The 25477-nt window shown below is 37.9% G+C and overlaps 1 protein-coding gene across 3 annotated transcripts in view; it reads right to left on the bottom strand.

Annotated features, from left to right (window-relative positions):
• Window positions 1–242: 242 nt before the first annotated feature.
• Window positions 243–25477, bottom strand: part of LIN28B (lin-28 homolog B) — a 121526-nt gene continuing 96291 nt past the window's right edge. For all 3 annotated transcript variants that reach the window (XM_057490218.1, XM_036902853.2, XM_036902852.2), the window contains one exon: window positions 243–522. In XM_057490218.1, coding sequence (XP_057346201.1) covers window positions 243–522 — 280 coding nt within the window. The remainder of the gene's footprint in view (window positions 523–25477) is intronic.

Raw genomic sequence — 25477 nt, 5'->3', positions numbered from 1 at the left:
GGCTCCCTCCCACACCAGCGCGCAGAGACACAGCATCTCCCTCTGCGAACGGCACTAAAACCCGACGCCCTGCTCGAGTGTGATCTGCTTAGACTGATTTGTCTGTTTAAAAAAAAAATTCACAGTTCCTCAACAGTAGTTAAAAATGCCAGGCCAGCTGCTGCCTGTGACACACCGTGCCTGCGCCCGCATGAGGTAGACTTCCCGACGGGAAAGGCGGCGACGCGGGGCGCGGAGGGCGCTTAGGTCTTTTTCCGCTTCTGCACCGAGGGCCCCTTCTTGCCCTGCTCGTCCGGCGCCGCGGCCGGCCTGGAGGGGGGCGCGTCGGGCGGCGAGCGGCCGGGGGCGTCCCGGGGGCCCGGCGGGGACGCGCGGCCCACCTCCCGGGCCGGGGGCGGCGCGGCCCTGTGCGGGCAGGCGGCCAGCATGTGCGCGATGCTCTGGCAGCAGTGGCACTTCCGCGGCTGCGGCGGCAGGCTGCACTCCTTGGCGTGGTGGTCCAGGCCGCCGCAGTTGTAGCATCTGCAACGAGAGGGCACCGTGAGGACGCGGCGCGGCGGCGGGGAGCGCGCAGGGGGCGCCCCGGTCCCCCAGGCCGGCGGCGGGGAGCGTGCACGGGGCACCCCGGTCCCCCACGCCGGCGGGGCACCCCGGTCCACACCAGCTGCCCAGACCGGGGTCGCCAAAACACCCCCCGCGAGTTATAAGGCTGCTGGGACTGAACAGAACGCACAGCGAAAACACAAGACTATGAGAGCCTGTCCATCACTGCCGCCGGGACCTGATTCTCTTATTTTGACCCGACAGGTGACTGCAAAGCAAGTCCAGCCCAGTAGAGGGCGGCCGGCGTTCAACAAAACGACCGGCGGGCGTGCACGAGACTTGCTCACGCACGCAGCCGTTGACATTGTGCGCAGGGGCAGCCTGCTCAGCGATTGGGGAAATGAGAGACCGAATTAAATTTTATCACTGTAACATTTCTTTGGGTGTTAATTATTTTGACTGTGGAAACCAGCTGACCTGGAAGAATTTTTGTTCCTTTGTACGAATTAAGGGGCGCGGTGAGATTTGATATATAAGAGAGAGGGAGGCCTGTGGTGAATGATATCTGGCAAATTACCAAGTAATTTTAGAGCAATACAGTAAGTATCTGCATCAGAAGAATACTATAAAAGAAAGCTTCCAAATTCTTAGACCGGATTAAGAGAGGTCGGTGTTAGTTCAGTGACAGGAAGAATTTACTTTCTTTTCCTTCTGTAAGAAATTAGTTTTCCTTTAAAGTAAATTCTTCACGTTGAAATAAACATAAATCCATCCTTTGAATGCACACTGGGGGCGTGGCTTCGTACTAGATGTTTAAAAAATTGACTTAGCTTTTAAAAAGTTAAATTATTTGGAAGATAATATTGGCATGATGTGAGATTTTCTTTTAAAATTTTATATTAAAACAACAGAACAGCATAAAGTGGAGGAAATAAAATCAGATATTTGCAAAGGCTTTTTTTTTTTAATCTACCTGAGTACAGAACTTGTTTTTTGATTTGTCTCTGTAATGAAATGCTTTAAGAACTTTCTATTTTAAACTCATTTTCAAAGACTTTCATGATGCCACAGTTCTCACTATGAGGCACAGTCAGTGTTGAAAAAAAATGTTGCAAAATAAATGCTGTAAGAATCAGCTTAATCCATGATGACAACAAAAGAGCTAATCACAATTAATTAGGTGTATGTGAACGGCAAGCTTAGTAACATATTATTAGCATGTATTTCAAAGACAAACCACTAGGATACTATGAACCCACTGAGCAGTATTTGTAGGATGCTTCGTATTTCATCTTCTGGGATAGGTTATGAAGAGTGACTATTTTTTACTTGGCAAACACTAGGTTAACTATGGCCTGCTCCCTCCAGGTGTTGATATTACTTTACGGATTTTAGAATAACAGGTTCACAAGTGGGCTTGTATTCTTTGCAATAAACAACAAGTATTTACCTTCAGGAAAAAAGAATGCATCGGATTATCAAAAATTAAAGGGAAAAACCAAGAAATTGCTTTTTCTGATTATATCATTTATTGTGCAATTGCAGACCTTAACATAATAAACTTGTTTCAGCCTTGTGTTCTAACAGGTAATGCAAAATTAAAGAATAATAAAAATTACTGATTAATTCTGGAAAATCAGGTCCCCAAAACAGCAACCTCAAAAATGGCATCTTTGAAAAAAATACAACCCTCTACTTATAATGTTTTCTCATGTAGTTCTCCTTTATAATGGATAAGTAAATTCTTAAATTAAATTTGCCCATCTATAAAATATCTGCTTTTGAATTAAATTCACTTCCTTAAGGATAACATCCACTCAGGAGCTCATTTTCGAAGAGAGAGAAAATAGGTTAAAGGCTTCAGTAAAAGAGCAGGTCCATCAATTTCCTCAGTGGCTGTGGTATGTATGCACTGTGTTACCCAATTCAGGAACCATTCCGCCCATCATCTACCCAGGGCCTGATGTCAGGCTTCCGCTTTCACAAATGGGGTCTTCCATCATATTCTGTATGTGCATTTACCATTGCATTAGGATTGTACGTCATTTTTAAGGATACTGTATAATTTTGGTGCCCTTGCATTTTCATCTGCATAGTTAATCACCCCCCAGCTTTTCAGATGCGTGCTATCATTAGGCCAGACTGTCTTCCGCTCTGAAAAGATGGCATTCAGTGTATATGTGCTTAGCCTTAAAAGGGGAGGAGTGGTATTTATTCTCTTCTTATTTAATCACTCAGTGTCAATCACCCTTAGTAAGAGCGCAGATCACACCCCATTATGAAACCCCTTCCTTCCCAAGGGACTGACACCAAAATGGGAATTGTTCGGCTACCTTTCAGCTCACCGATGGTAGTAACACGCTACATACTCCATACAAGCTCTACATGGGACTAGTCTCCTTTGTTCACACTCCACACCTCTCCAAATCAGTTTGCTTTTGTTAGTATCAAGGAGTTTTACGTTGTGACGTAAGCATAAAAATGGCATGTGAGCTCACGTTATCAGCTGCATGCTTAAGAAACATAAGAACACAGACTCACAAGCAAAAGGCTATAAACAAAGAAAACTATAACCGTATTTCATTATACATTCCCATAGCCCAAAAAAGTAAAATTACTCACTCTAAGTATTATACAAAATGAGAAAACAATGGCACAAAGAATATTTTTAAAGAGAAACAAAAATGTTCAGATTAAACTTGGAACCTCATCAAGTTCTTCATAAGATCACATCATAAATATTTTAAATCTGAGTTAGCACATTCTACAAATACAACAATATAATTGGGGTCAATGTTTAAAAAGGCTACTGAAATAAAGTTTTTAAATGAAAGGGGAATGGCAACAATAGATACAGTAGGATATGCACATAGAATGGCAAAAATAAAAACAAATCTTTTAGGGTTTTGGAGTTATTAAATTACATTATGAAATAAATAATTAGGTTAAGTCTTAATATACTAAGCCAAACACATTAGTGAATAACTTGATCAAAACATATCCAAAGTTCTGAGGATTCTGCAGTAAAAATGAAAATTCTGATTGAGAAGTTAGGATTTAGATCTGCTATGACCCTTAGAAGAATTCTCATTTTTGGAAGATCCTAACCACAGTATAAGTCAATTATATTTTCAAATGATACCAGCAATAATGGTCAGAACTGAGCCCAATTGAAGCCCACTAAATTAGAATATAAATGTTAATTTTTAAATGATACCTCAATGACATAAATGAAAGACTTCATCAATTGTATTCCCTCTAGGTCCCAAAACTGATAAAAAAAATTGGGCAGAGGGGTGACACTACAGATAGAGAGCCAGCTTTGCCTGTCTCCAAGCGTCATGGAAAAGCACACAACTTGGGTGCTTCTAAATATTTGAAAATGGTGTCTTAATAAGAATTTAAGTTCTTAGCTTAATTTTAATCGAATAAAACTTATATCTGTATTAGGGGGAGAGGTTGACGGGGACATTAAGGATATGGTCACAGCGATCTGTGAGCTTCTCAAGAGGAAGGAAATGTTGAAATCACAAGGCAGGCAAAACTGGGGAGAAAGATGAGAGCAGACAGGGAAGGGCGCACTGTACGGCTGGGAGCAGGAATAAACACGGGGAAGGGCACATGAGGGACAGAAAGGATCGATGGTGTCTCCAAACATGAGGCTGGAGGGGAGGAAGGGAAGTCACAGGTGGCAAAGAAACTCGGCAACGAATATGGGACAACAGTAACTGACACTGTGGAGCCACTGTTTATCATTGTTAACCCTGATATAGTCCAAATAAAACCCAGAAATGACATTCAACGAGTCTACTGTTTTCATTTTAATATGTCTGAACACCTGTCATCTAATTCAATTGCGTGTCATCAACCCAACACCTGGGAGAGCTGGACGCCCACACGGTGTGGGGGGAGTGGATGGGCAGAAATGCCATCAGACGACCCGAGAGCTGAAGAGAGGGAAGGAGCCGGACAGAGGGGTGGCTCTGGACGGAAGCAATCTGCCCCCCACACCTCCTGAAGGTCAGAGAGGCAGACGCTGAGACCAGCCTTTCAGAAGACCCCATTTTGTTGTGGTAACTTTTAAACAATCTAAATTTACACCAGGGTATAGTTTATCCACTTCACAGGATCTGCCCCAAAATACCAGGAGGAGAGTTAGAAAACTCTGACACACCAGAGCAGTTACAGGCCTTTTGATAACAGTGTACACATTTCTGACCTCTATCAAAGTAACCTATTCTTTATGTGAATTTCTGTTTCTTTTATTTCATTCTTACATACCAACTCCTTTGACTGTAAGCCAATTCAATAATAAAACATTTTAATAAAGTTAAATTTTATCTATTTTTCTAAATACAGTAGTAAAAAGACTTAGTTTTTAAAACATTGGTTAGTGGTGGTTTATGTCCTTTTAAAAAAGGTTTTATTATACCAAAAATTTTATTTGTATCATTTGAAATAAAGAAGCCAGTATCTCCCTCAAGTACCCTAGTTCATGCTAAAAATAAAATGATCTATATATGCTGTAGGGATGAACATACTGTTAACAGAACTAAATAAAAAAATAGTAAGAGGTTCAATTTAATTTATTAAGAGCTTACTATGTTCCAGACATTGTAAAACGTTTTTAGTATGCTATGTAATTTAATCCTCCCTCAAACTCTATGAAGTACTTTCTACAATGTCTACACTGTTGATGAAAAATGTAAGACTCACAGTTTACACAGAAGGAAATGTTAATTGAAAACAAATTTTACTTGCATTTTCACTATATATTATACATTAATGTTGGGTATACATTATACCCAACAATGGTAATGTAAGTTTTATTATACAGTAAGTCTAAAAAATACAGGGTCCTGAATTTAAAATACCAACACACACACACACACACACACACACACACAGAACTGACGTAGATTTTTCTGGAGATTTGGGTTACTTCTGGCGCTATGCTGTGGGGGAGTGAGCGACTCTCTCTGGTTCTGCCATCTATAAAGTGAAATGTTAGAACTAGTCTAGTCTACTTTTCACTGCCAAAGCCCACTTTTATTTCTACCCTTCTTGTGCCTTACACGTTGAGAATTTTGTCTACAAAACCAGTAAACAATTTTGCCCTTCTCCTTAATCATATGTTTAAGGCTGTAAATCAGAACTTTAGATTGATGTGTTTATATAATGAGGGCTGTCAAACTGACTCAATGAAATTCCAGCCAAAACGAAGAAGCCTGACATTTTAGTTAAACCAGGAAGACATACTGGCACGTGGACAATTTATTTAGACCTTGAAATAAATATCGCAATGAAATTCTATTGGCCGGAGCAAGTATAAATTGAGACTGATTCTCTTGGTGGGCAATTTGACAGCATATTTCAAAATATTAGTAATACATATACCCTTTAACCCAGCACCTCTAACTCCAGGAATTTGCCTACAGGACTATTCACTAATAAGTACAATAATTTGGGTACTACGATATTGATGACAGTATTGCCCATATTGGTAAAAAATAGAAAAATTACATAATAATAATACTAACAACAATAATACTTGTAACAAAAATCAGATAATCTGGCTATAAAGTCCATGCTCTTTGCCTCTGAGCTACAAATATGTGAAAATGAAAAAGAAATTAAAGCCCATATACTGAGAAACACTCTACAGATAATAAAAGGAATGAAGTAAAAAGATATTTTTGAAAATAAGGTAGATGGATATGCATTTCACATGGAAAGATCTCCAAGGCAAGTGAAAAAAGCAACCCACAGGATATATATACTATAATCCCATTTATGTTTCAAAAACACTACATACAAGTAACTTTGCATTTTTATTTTAAATGCATGGAAAAACCACCGGAAGGATAAACAGTAAATTAACAGTGGTTACATCTGTGGGGGAGAATAAAGGTAAGGTGAAAAGGGACTTTCATTTTTATTCCATACATTCTTGCGTAGTTTCTGTTTTAAACAGACTTTATCTGTTTACTGTGTAATTAAAAAAAAAAGTAATGATGAAGTTCCACCTCCACTTTGTAATTTGACCTTCATTCCTATGGCTGGTCATCTGACCGTGAACCTGCATACCAGCAACCCTAAAATCATCTGATCTGGGAAGCTTGTTAAAAACGCTATGCCTGGGCCTTATTCCAGACCAATAAAACCAGCATCTCTGAGGGTGGAGTCCCAGGCTTAAAACCTTCCCAGGTGACGGCAAGCACACAGCTGTACCCAAACCGGGCTTTAGCACAACAGCCTTACTAAGGGGTCAGTCCCTAACGCCAACCACGAGGAATGCAGTTCAAAACAGAGTAAATCTCCCAAAACAGGTTTTGGAGTTTCAACAGGTCACACTGATGCCTTGGAAGGGAGGAAGGTGGGAAGGAAGGAAGGAAAATGATTCTCTGAAATTTACGGCTGTGACAGCACAAAAGCTCACAATTTTTACCATCACTGATCTCTGCTTATTTTAGAAGGAAAACACTGCAAAAATCTACTGAGTTTGGCTTCAGACGTGGTTTCTGTTTCGGAAACCATTATTCAATTCTTAGTTCAGCAATCAAGGATGGGTTCAATGTACAGGCACCTGCGTCATCAAAATGGGTGACAATTTACAGCTCATGAATCGATGGCTACTTTCCCTAAACTTCAACCATCATTACCAATTAACATTTATTGATTTCCCATAATAACTCTTCTAATTCTCCATCTTCTGTTGGCTGCATCTAAAACAATTCTCAAAAGCACATAAACTTGTTTCGCATAGATAGACTGTAAACTCTGTTGGTTATTTAGTGTGTAATAGATGGTTTAAAACCTGTTTGCTTAGTTATTTAGACCAACCTAAGGGTAGGTTTTCAATGTCATTTTTTAAAAAGCAAAATTTAGTCAGTGTAATTGCCATGTGGTTCTTCCTGGTGCGGAATGAACAGTAGATGTTTGGATAGCCGTGTATTGCCTAATTTTAGCCATAGTTATTAGCAAGTGTCAGTCTGTTGGGGTGTGGTATTAATGTGAATTCAAACTGCAAGCCTGCTGGCAGGACAAATGAATACTCCATGTCTCCTCTGAAACTCAGTTTTAGACCATTTACTAAACTGATCCAGGGTCTGCACTGAGTTCAAAGGGTGTTTTTTACTTACCAACTACTGTTCTAATGTCTTTGATCAGCTGGTTCTATGATGAGAAATTATCCAGCTACCTTGCTTCTTAGTGAAATCAACTGATTATAATACCCATGGAATCATTTTCATAAATTCAAGTGGAAAATAGAAAACAAAATCAATAATAATAAGAAGAGTACAATTTTGTACTAGATATTAATGAAGTGTATGTGGATAGTTATCTGGAAGGGTAGGTTCTATATGTTTATTTTATCTTGTCTCATGTCTTCTCCTCACTGCTTTTTGGATAGTCTGATGTTTATTAGCTTTTGGACACTCTGATTAATGCCATGGTGTGTCATCTGTATCGTAACTCAAACTAAAAAATGCACCAGAGTATCTTGAAAACCAGCTGAAACACAGTAATAGCTCTATTTGCAAATCTTTCATCATCTTATACAAACAAGAAGATGGAAAATGTGGGGAACAGGTACGTGATGAACGGCAGTGAAGGCTATCAAGACCAGTAGGGATGGAACATGGAGCAGTTTTAAAAGAGAAGAGGACACAGGAGGGGAGAGAAATAACTGGAGAAATGGGGGCAAAGGGAGTCCTTTTCATGTCACGGCACTTCAATCAGGTATAATTATATGCCAGGCATTTTGGTATTTCATCCCATTATGTTTAGGAGTATTTGGTAGATTTTGCAGCAGTTCCGCACAACAGTAATCTGTTGAGAGTCTATTACTTTGTACCATAACTTGAGAAGAAGCATAATAATGAATTCTAGGTCATAAGTTAAGTCTGTATTTGAAATAGAAATGTTATCTCTCTTTTATGTGACAAACAACATCCCAGACAGGTAATCTGTTCTGGCTAATGGAAAAGTTGAAAAAAAAAAAAAACAAGGAGAAAGACGTACTCCAACACAGATAACTCAGAGCTTTCCAATTTCTTGGGAGTCAAAGCAGTTTGTTATGAAATGGGGCCCACTCGCATATGCACTGGCACTCCGCCAGCCCTGCTTTCACCAAGGCAGCACAGCCGGGGGCGTGTCCAGGTGAGGACATCTCTCACACACACACGCACCCCCCTCCCCCGAGGTGTCCAGGTCAGGACATCATGCACACGCATGCACACACACACACATGCACTTCTGCAGTGGCAGTGCTGTAAGCACCCAAACTGCAGGTCTCAAGTCATCCTTGTTGGAACCAAGATCAGTTTTTCTATCACATTTGGTCACAGTGACCTTTAGGTATAGATTATTTTTAGAAGGTTAGCGCTGGTATCAAATATGAAGGAAAGGGAAGACAGCCAACATTTAACTTACCTTCAAATAGTTAAAAATTAGGTGTTTACTTAAATGGAAGAATTAGATTATAACATGCAATCTGAAAATGTTGGTTCATTTATGCACAACAGCAGCCTTGCTGTAAATTTAAAAGCCCTATGTGTGCTTGCTTTCCACCAGACATTTCACACTCACCAGCATCGGAGGTGTGACATCTGCTGTAAATAAGCATCAGTTCGGTCTGAAGAAATACAATTCCACTAGTGCTTTTGTGTCAACTTTTATACATTCTGTTTTCTTGCTCATCATATGATTTCTTCCAGGCTTGGGTTCTGTAGGCCAGCCTCATTTTTAATGGTTGTTACATCTTTCTCTTTTTGTGTACTTTGAAATTTTTCCTTTTTTACTATTAAATATTTTGGCTAGAAGCACACCAAATTTTAGAAGAGGGTCTGCATCATGACTACCTGATAAGTGAAGCAGTAATGTTATTTAGAGAAGTGGATGTAAACATCGAAGTAATATATGAAATAATTTAAATATATAATAGAAATACCTTCGGTATATAAAAATACCTTAGGTATACAAACAAGGACTGCAAAAGGAAAAAGAATCTAGCTCATATTTTTTCAGACGTACCCATGTTAAAACATAGAAGGAAGAGATAGCATGGCAAATTTCAAAGGAAAAAAATATGTATAGAAGTCGAGAATCAATTTCAGTGGCATGACCGATGAACTGTACAGAAGGTTAGATAACAATCCCAGCTTTACACCAGTTATTTGCAAGCTAGAGTCCAAAAGAGGGCTAATTTCAAATGTTATCCTGCTTTTTAGCCAAGTGAGTTATTATTATCATTATGATTATTATTATTATGCCAAATGGGTTATTCAAAGCTTTGAAGTTCCCTGGACTGGGTGACCTTCGATGCAACTAACAATGTTGGTAGCATTTGAGTTTCTATGAAGTTTTAAAACACCTCCCAATTGTTATTACTGAATCAATATTAACACTGAATTACTGCTATATTACTGAGTTAGAAAGAACTATGTGTAAACTTCCTATTTTGACAAGTTCATATGAGTGGCATTAAGAGATACTTATAGAGGACCCTCTGCCCCTGATGTGCTCTATCCAGAATGGTCCCCAGGATTAATTCGTGTGCAAGAGGCAAAGGAAGATTGTGCCAAACCGTCTCCCATCTCTACAGCTACTCAGGAATCAGAAAGAGTTAAAACCACTCCGCTGAAATCACCAAGGAGAGGCTTCTAATGATCGATAAGTTTGATCTCCTGTTCCACACCAGCTACTGCTGAGGATAATGATGAAGTACAGATGAGAAGTAAATGGCTCTGTCCACTTCCCCTCCAGCCCAATTGGTCTTCCTGTGACTGACTAGATATTGCCCTTTGCCAAGAATCAGCAGTTGTTAAATTGTTCACCATGTCCGTAGGTCGGTGGAAATTGAAGAAGCAAAATTGCTACTATGCTCAGATAACCTGCGTAAGCTGTGATATTATCTCCTCCCCGTGCAGGTCTGCTCGCGCAGATTAGAGCTTGAGGAGAGGCGGGCATGGCCGGCACCCTTGGCCCCGTGTCTGCTTCCCCTTTTCCTTCCTCAGCAGGTGCAGCTGATCCGGGGTCGCCCTCATGCCGCCCAACTTCTCCCCTGAGGAAAGCCTGACGGCCAAGCTGCTCAGGCATCGCTGCAGATCCCTGCACTGATCACGGATCCCTTAAGGAAGCCTGTTTCCCTACTGAGCATTTTAAGGCTGTGATTCTGTAAACACATGGCCACTGATACAATATAAGAGGCGGCTGTCAAGCCAGGATGGAGGTGAAAACGGAAGGTAGTCGGTACGAGAAGAGTAGCAGATAAGTCCCTGGATGGAGCCAGCATTATTTACACACATCCAAATACTCTTAGTAAGTGCTAACCACCGGCGCTGCAATCTACACATTAACAAAATGTGCTGTGCATATGCTCTAAGCCAAGAAATGGCTTGTCCTAAAGACAATTCCTTGAGTATTTGAATGACGGAGTTTTCATCTCCATCATCCTTTGAATTTGGCTGGTACATGCTAATAACTATGAAGAATTTGGCTTATTCTCTTACTGAGACGAAAGAAGGAAAGCCACTGAACAATTTTTTTTCTGTTTCCAACAACAACAAAACAATCTTGAAAAATATCCAGCAGGTGTTCTAAGAGGAGTAAACTTGTTTAGATAATACTTGATTTTTTACTTAAAAAATGTACATATTTCATAAAACTAAAAAACATCCAAAAATATGATGGCTGCAAATGACAAAATGCTATTTATCACACTGTGATGTTCTACATTTTATTTTGATAAACTAACTGAGCTCATCATACATGTAGGGAAAAAATTGTGCTTCAGTGGAAAACTGTGCCTTGTCTAGCTAGAGCTCACACTTAACGGACTACCTGATTCTGATTCTCTGGGAGTTATTTTACAGCCCTTTAAATTGCCAACACCCGATAGCAACGCAAAGTTATTGTCGCCTATTGAGAGGCAGATTCTGTACGGTAAGGTTTAACTGACTTCCCTTTCCCACTATGGAAGAAGTGGATTTTGCCTCCATTTGCATGTTTGCTTCAATATTCCTGTGCCACAAATGTGCCTTTTCTTTAGGCTCTCCTTTGAACAGGTTATAACACCTGCCTGTTTAACTGAGTTACATAAAATAACTCTTTAACACTTGCTTATTTGAGATCTGTGAGAGTCTTAATGCTACATTTTTTGAAAATTATTCTATAATTCTCATACAGTAAATGTGTGCCATAGAAGCCATTGGGTGAAATGCAAAGATCATTAGGACATCACTATGACCTTGTACTTCAGGCACATAGAAACTTGAAAAGAGGTAATTTAAATGTACAACTTTAACTCTCAGGGTTATTGGATCCAATTTTAGTTTTTGTGTTTCTTGTCAGTGATCTTACTTTTTTCCTATACCTTGAAACACTGTTTATTCTCTTTCATAATCCCAGGAATTATTCCCGACTATGCAAAAAAAAGGAGCTTAAAATAGAAAGAAAATTTAAATTTTTTCAAAGAAGATATAAAAATGGCCAACAAAAACATGGAAAGTTGCTCAACATCGCTAATCATGAGGGAAACATAAATCAAAACCACAATGTCACCTCATACCTGTTAGAATGGCTATTATCAAAAAGACAAGAGAAAACAAGTGTTGGCGAGGATGTGGAGAGAAGGGAACCCTGTGCACCACTGATGGGAATGTAAATTGGTGCAGCCACTATGGGAAACAGTATGGAGGTTCTTCAAAGAATTAAATATAGAAATACCTAAGACCCAGCAATCCCACTTCTCGGAATATATATCCAAAGGAAACAAAATCACTATCTCAGAGATATCTGTACTCGTATGCTTGTTCCAGCATTATTTACAGTAGCAATATGTGGGAACAGCCTAAGTGTCCACTTATGGATGAATGGGTAGAGAATATGTGGCATATACATACATAATGGAACATTATTCGGCCTTAAAAAGGAAATCCTGCCACTTATGACAACATGGATGGATGGGCCTCGAAGGATTCATGCTCAGTGAAATAAGTCAGACACAGAAAGACAAGCACTGTATCATCTCACTTACATGCGGAAATGAAAAAGAAAAAAGTAAACTCATAGAAACAGACAATAGAAAAGTGGTTGCCAGGGGCTGGGGGGCTGGAGAGAGAGGAAGAGGTTGGTAAAAGGATACAAACTTTCAGCTATAAAGTGAGTAAGGTCTGAGGATCTAATTATCACATGGTGACTATAGTTCATAACAATGTATTGTAATAATTGAAATTTCCTAAGACAGAAGAACCTAACTGTTCTTACCAAATATATAGAAAAATAAAAACAGGACGAAATAAGTGAGGTTGATGGATGTGTTAATTAACTAGATAAGAGGAATCCTTTCACAAGTGTATGTACATCAAAGCATCACAACGCACACTTTACATATCTTACAATTTCATTGTCAATTATACCTTAATAAAGCTGGAGGGGAAAAAGGAAGACTATTGCCCTTACAGGACGGACTTCATGCTACCCTAATACTTTTTCTCTTCTCATATTTTGTAGGATTTTCCGCTCAGCTTGCCTGTATCTCAACTGACCATGGGCGACAACACTGAAACGGAGGCCATGAGTCTCTGGCTCTCGTTTTTGGCTCTGCTCCAACTCACTTGCAAGACAGACCTAGGATTTGAATTCTCTTGATTCTCTCCCTATTTGAACGCCTATGATCTTGATACATCTCTATCCTCATGGCGGGCAAGAGACCCAGATTTAGCTAACGTTTCAGTCTTTTTCTTTTTAACCTTTCACTGGATGCAGTTGAGAATTTGGAAATTTTCCTTTTCTGTCCATAGGGCAAAGAGAAGAACACCGACAGAAGGGTGGATGCGCAGAAGGGACAAGAGTGCGGTGCACTAGTTTCTCATAAAAGAATTATTGAAGTAAGTCAGTCCAAGCTGGGAGGAGATGCAGCTGACACCAGAAGGAACTCAGAGGATAACAAAAAAAAAAAAAAAAAGGAGAGAGGATTTCAAATACCTACACTCAGTTGTCTCAATCTCCTCTAATTTCATAACCTTAAATATCAGTTACACTACAAGTTCAACTGGAATCAAGATTATATAAATTATCGCTCAAGTGTCCCATGCAATCCTGGAGTTCAAAACTGTTGGCAGAGAACTTAATCTGCTTGATATTATTCTGTACTACCTCCATAGTATTCTATTGATCATACATTTAAATAATTTTCTGTGCACTGGGAAATAAGCATTTTGACTTTAAAGCTTTCACAGAAAAAAAACTAACAATGCGGGGATTATCCAGAGGATGATAAAATTGTGAACTAAATCATCACCGTTTCTTCACCCTCCAGTGTTGTTACTGCGTTGCCCAAGGTGCTGTCTGACCCTCCCAGAAGGGATAAGAGGTGTCAGAAGACAGGATTTTGGGGGTCCTTTTCTTTTTAACCTTTCATTGAACACAGTTGAGAATTCAGAATTTTTCATTTTCTGTCCTTAATGGCAAAGAAAAGAAAACTGACGGATGTTTTGCGATCATTAGATGAGCGAAGGGCACACACACGAGGCAGGCACCCGTACTCCGGGGCCGCCCGTGAGCGGAACATTGATCGTGTCGTTGAATCTTAGACTATGAGTCTTTACATAAGATAATACCTTAGACTATTTTCTCAAACTCAAGAATTACGTCCACAATATACTCCTATGGACAAAAAGGACATCTATTACGCAGTTAGTCATTCTACAAGGACGATGTCATCACGCAGTATTTTTTTGACAAGAAATTTTTGCTGGAAGGACATGGAACAGTATTCTTTCACCTTGTTACCAAGTTTTTGCTGGAACATTTACTCTGGTCTGGTTCATAAGGGGCTAGATGCTGAAGACACTGATGGAAAGGGGATGAGGAGCACAGAATGAGAAGTTCACAGAACTGATTGTTCTGATCAATGTCTAAAAATGAAAACATTTTGTTATTTTAGACTAAAGACAATGACCACCGTCTCTGCAACAAAATTACGAGCCACGAAAATGTTCAACGCATTGCATTTTGAGGGTAGAAGTGCAAGAAAAAGAACCAAAGGTATAAGAAGCTGAAAATTCCCAGTAATTTATTTGAAATCTGGATCAGTATTTTATTAGACGGGTGTGCTCCACGCTCACCCATGAGCAGTTGCTTTGGATATTGCCCATTTGGGGTAGGTACATCTTCACACCAGAAAAATATGGAATAAAATTTGGATTTGTTACCTTCAAATTCATAGTAACTTCCAATACAGCTGTTTCTCACAAAATCCCTTTATATATTAAAAAATATTTGTATTGACATACATACAAAAAAATGCACAAATCTTAGATACAACTTGCTGTATTTTGACATGTATATACATACACTCATGTAACCATCACCCAGATCAAGATATCAAAATCTTAATAATTATTTTCTCCTTCATTTATTCACCTATCCCATCACCCTTCACCCTTACAGCAACTACCAGTCTGTTCTCCATGTCTATTTCTGTTTTGTTTTGTTTTTTAGATTCCAAATATAAGTGAAATGATTTGATATTTTTTCTTTCTGTGACATATTTCACTTAGTTTAATACCCCCAAGGTCCAGCCATGTTGTCACAAATGTCAAGAGTTCATTCTTTTTTTATTGCTGAGTAAATTTCATTGTATATTATGTATTACTTCCCTTTTATCCATCCATGTATCAATGGACATTTAAGTTACTTTCACATTTTTATATGTGTAAATTATTTGTAAAATGACTTTTAAAATATATTTTTAAAGGGTCCATTGGACTCAGGTGGTAAATGGTGATGACTATGCTTCCTGGTATATTGGTGGCAAATAAAGTGTAGACTCTGATAAATAGTGTAAGAGATAGAAAATATTGTAACTTTTCAAGAGAAGACATGATCACAATTACTGGGAGAAGTAGGAATGGTTTGTAAAGGCGGTGGCCTGGCTACAATAAGCTAGTTTAAAACTGTTAAAAATGAGAAAGGTTTATACAGACGGAAGTAAAAAACATGTTAGGTGGATATATGGCACGAGGAAGAAGACAGCAGTGGAAAACTGGAGGATATGTTTTGGAGAACAAGTTGGCCAGCTTGGAAGAGAAAATGGAAACCAAGATTCCTAAGCAGAATATTAAATACACCCCATAATTCAATATTTTAGAAATCTTTCATTTCATAGTTGAAAAGAACCGACTTTCGAAGTGGACACACTGCTCGTGACCGTGAACCCCATAAAGGCCGGCCCAGGGCTTCAGCCTATAGCTCCACTGATCCGTGATGAATCACTTAATCTCGCTGGGTCCCCTCATCCATAAGTAAGTTGCAGCAGCCAGAAATCCCTTTTTTAAAGATGATAGGAATTCCCATTTATTTCACATGGTTGCTGCTGGTCTCAAATGAGATAAATATTTTAAAACGCTCTGCAAACTACGAAGTCCTGTATAAGTGGTGGGTGTGATTTCTTTCCCTCAACTTGAGCATTATCTTCCCAAAGCGCTTTCCACCCTGCCGGCGGGGAGAGGATCAGTGGGAGAAGAGCTGAAGTTCTCACGAATCAGGGGGAAGAGCAAAAATAAAAAACAGGAAAGCCTTAAGGTATTTTTTTCCTTTTCGAGAAAAGTAAAGAGAACAAAGTAAATAGCCTAGTAGTGATATTTTGCTTATCTCATGGATGGTCTGTAAGTAATCTGCATTCCCCACTCCTGTTCATTGGGATTTACTTTACCATCTCCTTATGCTTGTCTATCATGTATCCTTAGAAAAACTGACTCCTGAATTTTGATGAGATACTAGTAAATTAGTTTGTTGCAGATGCTGTATATTTTTTCCCATATACATATATATAGGTTGCTGTTGAAATGCTCAGTATTTTTATTATTTGTATCTTGGAGTCGCTAAAAATCAAATCTCAGAGTATGTTTTAATAAATTCTGTCAGAAAATTTTATAGATGAAGAAAATTATAAAGGCATTAATCTGTGTATAATATAGTTTTATGTATGGGGGATTTACTCACTATTCCTGTGTTCTAGGAACTATTCTTTCAGGATATCCCATTATATTGGTTTCCTTTGTACCTTTTTAGATTATTTTCCTATCTTATTTTCAGTACTTTCTTGGATTCACCAAGATCTAAACTTCTGTCTGTCTATCATGTATCCTTAGAAAAACTGATTCAATTCCTTTAAACAAAGTATTTTCTTTATGCTGATCACTCACCAATTCTTCCCACTTTGATGTCTTCCTGTAATTTCAAACTCAATTTATTTCTTCAAGGCCATTTGATCCCCAGTTTCCAGATCTCTCCCAATACTGACAGATTTTCCTGTAAGTTCCATCATTCATCATTGCATTCATAATATTTATTGCTACATTACTTGGTTGGCTCAAAGAAAAGGACAAGGTATCATTAAGATCTTCACTATATTTTTGTCCTTTTAAAGCAAAATGGAAACATAAAGCTTACTCTTGAGTCAACTCTTAAACCTACGAATAGTCTTATCAGTTTGCTGCCCATTTGGGGACAGTTTTCTGGTCCCCTGTCTTTATGTCATGCCAAAGGCTAAGTGATATTCCAAGTACCACCATCAGCCCACCTGACCCACTCAATCACCAACCAGTGACGACCATATTAGTTTTACCTTCAATAGTGTAAGGGAAGCAAACAAAAACTTGTTAAGTCAGTAACTTTGTATTACCTTTTAAAATAGTGTAATAAAAACAATGAAAAGGAATACTATTATGAGCTGTTAGAACATGAGTGAAGGTGAAAAAGAGGGGCTGCCCATGGGCAACGTCATTAAAGTAGGGGAGGTGTAGAGTGGCATATGGCAAAAAGACATAAAAGCACAACTCCCCACCTACCATACTTTCTGTACCAAATATTACTGTCATGTATTCTAGACAATATTTCAGGGTCACAGGTACCCACTGAGTTATCACCTAACCCTATGGCAGAAACCTCTTCTCCTGGGCAAAAATGCCTAAATTCAGCTCAATTTCCTTAAATCATTTTTTGCAAGCCTTTTATAATTTTTTGACTAAGCGTCAGGAGTTTTCAAAGAAGTGGTCATGCAAGAACTGAAAGTACATGTGAATGTGGTGCCTTTTGCAGTCCTGCTAGTCTGGGGCCTGAGGAGATGCTATGGTTGAATCATGGATTGGGGAACATCATTCCGAGGACAGATGGTGGTCGGGGCCACGGGACAGAGGTCAGCTAGCAAAATGTGAAGTGAGAAGAGGACTGCAGACAAAGTTTGCAGAAGTACTTCGATCTACTGACTCTCAGGTGGAAGAACCAGTTAGGTATCCAAGAAGGAACAGAGAAGTCATAGGAAGGCAAGAAAAGAGGCATTTCCCTAGTTGAAAAAGAAAATACCATGTCGTATTGGACCAAGTGGCTAATACTGACCAAAGAAGATGAGGTATTTAAATAGGTCGATGGATTCAGCAAGCGGGAGGTAGGCAGAAGTCTCGGGTAGAACACACAACGAATAAACAGGAATGGAGGAACTAACACCGAACTGGGGCGCCACCTCAAGCTTCACTCCCTCAGAGTCCGACATGCGGACCTTAGGAAAACGGTCTTCCAGGCGGACTTCCTCAGAGAGTGGAGAAACTCTTTCCAAAGCTGAAGACCACATATTCTTTTGAAAATCACCAGAGTACAGTAGACAAATAGACAAAGACACAAACAGGAAATTGACAAAAGGAGGGAGAAAAGTGACAAATACTTTTTAAATACTCCCACTAGTGAAAATAAAAATCCAAACAAAAATCAATCATACAAAAAATGAATTATATTCCCTTCAAAAGAGCATATAAAAATACTCTGGCTGTACCACTGAAAACAACTAAAAATACTGGATAAAATCTTTTCAAAACATTTTTTGAAATGCATTACTGTTCAGGCAAGAAAGTAAGGAATGTCAGAGTAAAAAACTAAGTCAAAGCGGGGAACTAGGGTGGTCAAGTGGGGCATTAAAACAGACTCTCACCCTGGAGGCATCCACAGAACATTGCCAATCTTAAGCTCTGACCTTGTAAGGGGTCAGAGGGAGCAGAGGGGTCAGGAAACAAAGTCTAGGACCTGTCCAGAAGTTACAAGTCTCACAGGAGATCCTGCCCCATAGAACTGGAACCCCTCCCATCCCCAGCTGCTCTCACAATGTAAAGATAAGTGAAAAATAAACTTGCTCTGAGGAAGAGGATGGCATGGAAACCTGTCTACCCCCAACATGGTGTTGGGAGGAAGAGAAAATAAATCTCCTCTGATAACTGATAACCACAGCCCAGACTGTGTCTGGCATTGCAGCTCAAGTGGGGATATGGCTTAAGCTGAAAGTTTATTATTACGTGGTTCCCAGTTGGTGTAAGTGCCTCCAGGCACATGACAAAGCGAACTGAAAAAAAATCACTGGAAAAATGCATCTTTCCAGCCAGGAGTCAGAGTTCCTACACATAAAAATTCAGTATGACTGGTTAAGAGAAAATCATAAAAGATAAAAGAAAACAGGGCACCATGAACTACAGCCAGTAGAATCAGACTCAAAGACTTGAAATATTGGGCTGATCAGATTCAGACTGTAAAATAAATATGTTTGATATGTTTAAAGTGATGGTTCTTAACACCATCAGGTCAGTGTTTACTTTTTATAAAAATAAGTATTTTTGTAATGTCCCCATTCCTACCCTGAAATTTAAATTCTTATCCTATTCTGAAATTTAAAATATATGATCTACATATACATATATATGCATATATTATGTATATTTCCTCAACTGTAATATATGAGAAAAAAGTGATTTATAGGAAAATAACATATTTCAGAGATGCATTAACAAAACCACATAAAAGACAGAATGAAATTGTCAGTGCTTGCCCTTATCTGTGATAAATATAGATTTAAGAGAAACTATCTGTACAAGTACAGAAAAATAAAAAACAACAGGTGCAAGGGAATATCAGAATAAAAATTAGTGTGGGTGTACATAAGTACAACAAGAGAAAGGAAAAAAAACACCCTAAATGAAGCAGCATAAGTCAAGACAAATAAAAAATGATCAACATAAAAAGTGAGAAAATACAACACTCTTCAAATGAGTTAAACCTTAATTTATAAGTATAGTGTCTAATTAATTCATGTCGTAACATGGTAAACAATAGTAATGAAGTAGGGCGGAAAACATGCCATGTATCTTTTAATTCTACCACATGCTGAGATATAAATTCAGGGTCAAGTATATAAAAAGACCTTGGAAACCATATCCTTTAATAGGTGATGAATACCTGATGGATTAGAAAACAAAAAATAATAGAAGAGGTTATAAAGAAAACAGTATAAAGGTTACACTGTTTTTGGAGACAGTATCACAGTGAGGTTGAAAAAAAACTTGCAACCCCAAAATAAATAATTTCAACATGCAACAGTATAAATTTTTTTGTCTCTGTGTTACAAAAGAAATTTATAATATATAGGTTCAGTGGGCTTCTGACCATAACTGACTTACTGTTACTAGACTTTCCCTTCTTCAGTGAACAACTACAAAACTGGGGAAGACAGATGAAGCAACTGTTTACTGGATGGGACAACAGGCAGTGGAAACCTGAGATGCTTAACAGAAGGGAAATATTCAAAATAAGCACCATATCTGGCCTGGCTTTCTGACTGAGTGGACTTTCGGGAGTAAGTGTCAAAAGACATGGAGCCCAGGTAGAGGACAGTGGTGACAGTGAGCCAGAGAGGTGCAGATCTGAGTGCTCATGGATTATGAAACAGTTGGAATTCAACCGCAAGGCTACTGGAGAGATCTGTGCAAAGAGCACCCCACCCCCATACACAGAGCGAGACTACAAAGCATAACAGAAAGAGGCCATTGTTTGGCGGAGAGAGAAGCGGATACCCAAGGTTACACAGTGCTGGGAGATACTAGAGTTCTACCCAGCCAGTCTGGAGACTACACTACACTTTAAATCCAGCACCTTGGGCATTCAGCTGAGATCCCAGGAAGCTCATGCCTTAGGAATAAGGACCATACTGTACAGGAAGCGCTGCACCCTAGGACGACACACAAAACCCAAATAGATCTGTGCTAACCTAGAATAAAAACAAGACTGGCAGAATAAAAATCTGCCAGTAATTAATTCAACTGCCTGCCGGAACAACACTCAACACCTGGTAAAGAAGATAAAACCCCAGACTCCCTACAACCTACCACCCACAACATTCTGCGAACAATAAAAATAGTTATAAGCTATATAAAGATAGGAAAAAGCAACTCATATTCAATGAAAAAAGTGGTCCTTTTTTCTATTTGTAGAAAAAAATATAGAAAATAGAAAAGTTTTTTAAATAGAGAAGACCCTGAAAAGACCCAAATTTTGGAAATGGAAGAGCAGAGCTCAAAATAGCTATGATAAATATGTTCAAACATAAAAGAAAAGGAAGACACAATGGATAAAAGAAATGGGGAATCCTGGCAGAAAAAATGTAATAGTAACATAAAAATTAACCAACTGGAGATTGCAGAACTGAAAGCCATATGTAAAATGGAAAATTCACTGATCGGATAACGGCATTGTGGGAACTGCAGAAAAAGAGTCAATGAATTTAAAGGTAGACTACAAAAAAAATAATAAAAACTGATTGCAGAGAAAATAAAGGACTGAAAAATATGAACAGAGCCTATGTGGTATGGGAGATAATATGAAATAGTGTGTTATACATGCAATCAGTGTCTCAGAAGAAGAGAAAACAGCAGGAAAAAAATACTTGTAGAAATAATGGCCAAATATTCCCGAAATTTTACAGAAAACATCTTGTATCAATAGATTTAAAAAGCTCAGAGAATCCTAAACATGATAAATACAAAGAAAACCATACCTTGGCACATGATACTTACTTCAATTCTCCCTGCCTCCCCCCGGAATAAACAAAGGGACACATTTCATTCTGTGCAACGAATAAATGAATGACACGTAATGTCTTTTCGGACATAACAGAGGCCAGGTGATGAATGAACAACATATTCAGAAAAGTAGTGAAAGAAAAAATATTTGCAGTTGAGAATTCTTAATCTATTTAAAATATCCTTCAAAAATGAGGATAAAATTAAGATAGCTGAGAGAACGGCCAGCAGACTTCCATAAGAAATGCTGAAAAACAAAATTTTTCAGGCTTAAGGCAAACGTCACCACACAGGAACTTCAATCTGCACAAAGAAATGAAGAGAACTAGAAATGGGCAATGTGTGCAACATGAAATGCTGTCTATTTTCTACTCTTAATTACTTCTAAGATAAATATCAACTGAAAGCAAAAGTAATAACAGTGAATTGGGGGATTTATGTAATGTTGGAAGTAAGTAAATGACACAATAGAACAAAGGATGACATAAGATGAATGGAATTATACTGTTATGTTCTTATATTATACAGCACATGAAACAATACTAACCAAAGAAGAAAACAAAGAATAAACAAAACAAATGAGAAAAATTGAAAACAAATAGTAAAACGGTAGACTTGCATCGATATAAAAAATTAAGTCCATTCAAACAGCAATCAAAAAAGTTAGTTTGGCTATATTAGCATCCGACAAAATGAGATATATTACAAAAGAAGAAGTGGGAAATCTCATAAACACAGAGGGTCAACCCATCAGGAAGCACAATATTCCCAAGTGTGAATGCAACTAATCTGCTACTAACAGTTTCAAAACTCAGAAAGCAAATACTATCAGAACTCAGAGGAAAAAGAGAGCAATCCACAATCATGGATGGATTTCTCAGTAAATGATAAATCAAGTAGACACACACACAAGGAAAGATGGAGATTTCAGCCACACTATAAACCATCATTACTAATAGATATTATATAGAACAACACACTCAATATCTCCAAAATATGCAATCTTTTCAAGTGCAAATGGAATATCATCCAGGATAGAACATGTTTAGGGCATAAAAGAAGTCTCAATAAATCTCAAAAAGTTGAAATCTTACAAATATGTTTTCAGATCACAATGGAATTAAATTTAGAAATAAGACATACATAAAATCCAAAATATTTTAGAAATTAGACAATGTACTTAAATAACACTTAGGTCAAACAAGAAATCACAGGAGTAGTAAAACTGAAAACAAAGTATGTGAACATTTGTGGGGTGCAGCTAAAGCAGTGCTTAGAGGGAAATTTAAAGCCTTAAATGTTTATATTAGAAAAGAAAGGTCTAAAAACCAGTGCTCTAAGTTTTGACCTTAAGAAACTACAAGAAAAGCAAAATAAACCCCAAGTAATACGAATTACATAATTCTGAGTAGAAATCAACGAAATAGAAAACAAACAATGGAAAAGTTAACAAATCAAAAATTGGTTTGAAAAAGATTACTAAAATTAATAAATTCCTAGTAAGGCTGATCAAGAAATGAGAGAATAAACAAATCAACAATATCACAAATAAAAGAGGGAATATTGTTCTATGTTTTACAGACATTAAAAGGACAAAAAGGAATATAATAAATAACTTTATGCCCAAACATTTCACAAATTAGATAAAAAGAACCCATTTGCTGAAAAAACACAAGATAAGGAAACTGATATGAGAATGAAGATAAAATCTGAATGCCTTTTGTGATGGTTAATTTTATATGTCAACTTGGTTAGGCCATGATACCCAATTCTTGGTCCAACACCAGTTTAGACGTTTCTGCTAATGTCATTTTTCAATTTGATCAACATTTAATTCAAAAGACTTTGCCTAAAGCAGATTACCCTCTATAATGCAGATGGGCCTCATCCAATCAGTTCAAGGCCGTAAGAGAAAAAGACTAAGGTCCCCGAGGAAGAGGGAATTTTGCTTCTGGACTGTCTTGGATTTGAGCTGCAGTATCAACTCTTCCCCGGGTCTCCAGCCTGATGACCTGCCCTGCAAATTCTGGACTTGCCAACTCCACAGTGGCATGAGTCAATTTTATATATATGTATGTATGTGTGTATAATAGAGATACACAATATCATACTATATGTAATACATGCCATAAATAATATAATACATAAAATAATATACCAGTATGATAATTATACTGGTTCTATTTCCCTGGAGATCTCTGACTTTTACACCTTCCATCTATTCAAGAAACTGAATTTGTAATACAATTTCTACAAAGAAAGCTCCAATCCCAGATGGTTTTCCTGGTGAACTCTACCAAACATTTAAAGAAAAAATTTTTTAAATAAATGACACAATCTTACAAAACCATTTTCAGTATAAGGAGGTAAACTGTTTATAAGATCTAAATAATCCTAATACCAAAACCTGACAAATACAGTATAAGAAAATACAATTATACACCAGTATCCTTCATAAACACGGACACACAGATCATTAGCAAAACATTAGCAAAAAGAGCCCAGCAATATATACAAAGGATCGTGCATAATGACCAACTGTAGTTTATTCCTCAGTTAGGTATTTGTTGTATTATCATATAAAAAGTCAATTAATTAATTCACCATATTAACAAAATAAAAGATAAAAATGGTCATTTTAGTACACATTGAGAGAAGCATATGACCAAAACCAACATTCATTCATGATTAAAAACTGTCATAAATTAGAAACAGAAGAAAACTTCCTCAAACTGACAAAGGACTACCAGTATAATTAATAGTGAAATACTGAATGCCTTCCTCCAAAGAATGAGAAGGCCAAGATATCCACTCTTACCACTTTAGTATTTTATACCTGAAGTACCTAGCCAGTGTAATAAGGCCAAAACAAAGGCATAAAGATGGAAAAGGAGAAGGGAAAACATCTTCACTTTCAGACATGATTGTTAACATATAATAATCCTAAGGAATCTACAATAGGTAAATGTAATAGTCAAGAAATCAATTTTATTTTCATATACTAGGGCAAACAGTAAACAAAATTTTAAAAGGTTATGTACAATAGCCTCAAAGTATGTAAAATACTCAAGAATAAATTCAACAAAAGATATGGAAGACTTCTTATGCTAAAAACTACAAAACATTACTAAGAGAAATAAAAGAAAAATAATTGGTTATATCTCAGGGTAATGAATCTGGAAACTGAAAATTGTTAATATATAAATATTCACCAAATTATTCTATAGATTAAAACACAGCCCCAAACAAATTTCCAGTTGACAAGTTCATCTGTAAATTATATAAAAATGCAAAGAATACCCAAGGCATTTTAGAAAAAGATAAACAAGATTGGAAGACTGATGAAACCTGATTTCAAGACTCACTGTAAAGTTCTGGCAGGGTTTTTCAGTCTCAGCATGACGACACTTTAGAACAGGCTGCTCTTGTGGGGGCTGTCAGGGGCACTGTAAGAATCTTAGCAGCATCCCTAGCCTCTAGAGATGCTAAGGGCAACCCAACCCTCAGCTGTAACATTCAAAGGTGTCTCCAGACATCGCCAATGTTCCCTACAGGCAAAATCACCCCAGCTGAGACACCAAAAACAGGACAGTGTGGTGCTGGCATTAGGATGGACGGGCAGGTTAATGTAAGAGTGGAATCCACAAACATGTCACCTTTATGAGGGCAACTGATTTTCAACAGAGATGCCAAGGTAAATCAATGAAAAATCTAAGCCTTCATCAAAAAGGCATTAGAAAAATTAGATAAACTTATGGGGGGAAAAAATGAGCCGCATCCTCTACTTCATACCATATGTCAAAATGAATTCATTTATGAGTAATAGACCTAAACATAAAAGGTAAAACCTATTAAAAGAAGATACGGGAAAATACCTTCACAAATTAAGGTTGGAAGACTACATAGCATGCATATAAAAATGAATATTGAAGTGAAATTTCTTGCTGCAGAAGGAGTAGTCATCTAATGTAACTCTCTCATTTACAAGCACTAGAAGCACCATCCATCCTGCCACACTAAGTGGCTGTTTC

This window comes from Manis pentadactyla, chromosome 12, assembly GCF_030020395.1.
Source record: "Manis pentadactyla isolate mManPen7 chromosome 12, mManPen7.hap1, whole genome shotgun sequence".
NCBI lineage: Eukaryota > Metazoa > Chordata > Mammalia > Pholidota > Manidae > Manis > Manis pentadactyla.
This window is presented reverse-complemented; position numbering and strand designations above follow the sequence as displayed.